The sequence below is a fragment of the Leptomonas pyrrhocoris genome (genome assembly GCF_001293395.1).
Source record: "Leptomonas pyrrhocoris isolate H10 chromosome Unknown, whole genome shotgun sequence".
Classification (NCBI taxonomy): domain Eukaryota; phylum Euglenozoa; class Kinetoplastea; order Trypanosomatida; family Trypanosomatidae; genus Leptomonas; species Leptomonas pyrrhocoris.
The window spans coordinates 86272-87334 of NW_015438377.1; the positions used below are offsets into that span (position 1 = coordinate 86272).

Below are 1063 nucleotides of genomic sequence, written 5' to 3' on the forward strand. Positions count from 1 at the left end.
GCAGTCGGGTTCACATCGGTAACCGCGTACTCTGAGTGCGGTTTACGGTACTGGGTATTCTCCCCCGCGCGGTGGGCTCCGTTCGATACGTCTGACATGTCGTGCGGAGCGCACAGTCGGCGGCCGCCCAACCGCGGGCCCGACTGTTCGGAGTCGCCGTCCACCGGCGGTGACCGGACAAGGGCGAGCGCGACGTGCTCAATGGTGTGTATGACACGGCCTTGATCTTCATCGTCCTCCACCAGAGACAGGATGCCCCGAAGGGGTTTGGTATCACGGCTCTCCGTCGTGGTGCCTGACTTGCCCACGCAGCCCAGACTCGACAGCGGTTCCGTGTGCATCGCCGCGCCGTCGTTGTTTGGTTAACGCTCTCCTTTTGGCTCTATCGCACCCGCTACTGTTAAAAGTCCCTCTTTAAAAAAGGGGGGCTGCACCGGCAGAGAAGAGAAACAGAACAAACGGGAGATGAAAATAGAAACAAAGTCGGCACAGTACGTGTTATTCCAAACGATCTCTCACGACGGTATTCGCGACGGTGTTGGCTCACCGGCTTCTGGCACGTTTCTAAGCGTTCCAGCAGTATAAGAAGGAAGGAGTAGAAGAACAGAAGAACAGAAGAACAGATTTTCCAGGCAACGGCGAGTCATGAAACGCACAACAACAATAATAATGATAATGAGAGGTCGTGGGTTTCTGAACAAACCAAAACTAGGGAAATGCTTGGAAGAAAAAGAAAGGAAGAAAAAAATGCAGTCGATAACTACACACAGTGCCGTTTCCGTTAGTTGGTATAAACGTAAAAAATAATTACTTATATGTGTATGTATATCTATAGAGAGGGAGAGAGGGAGAGAGGGAGAGAGGGAGAGAGGGAGAGAGGGCAAAGACAGAGGCTGGGGCGCCAGTTTAGGTGAAGTAGGGAGCAAACAAACAAAGGAGAAAAGAAAAAAGAAAAGGCGAAACACAAAGAAGAGGGGGTTTATGTCTGTTTAGCTGGGCGAAAGGAATAACCTGGAAGGGGAAATATATATATATATATATATATATATATATATAGGAGAGA

General features: G+C 49.9%; 1 protein-coding gene across 1 annotated transcript in view; it reads right to left on the bottom strand.

Moving 5' to 3' along the window:
- Positions 1-10: 10 nt before the first annotated feature.
- Positions 11-1063, bottom strand: part of ABB37_07894 (hypothetical protein) — a gene marked incomplete at its 3' end in the record, with an annotated part of 1789 nt that continues 736 nt past the window's right edge. Inside the window, exon 1 of the mRNA XM_015806693.1 lies at positions 11-1063. This exon is cut by the window's right edge and continues 736 nt beyond it. Within this exon, the coding sequence (XP_015654564.1) occupies positions 11-232 (222 nt within the window). The 5' untranslated portion in view covers positions 233-1063.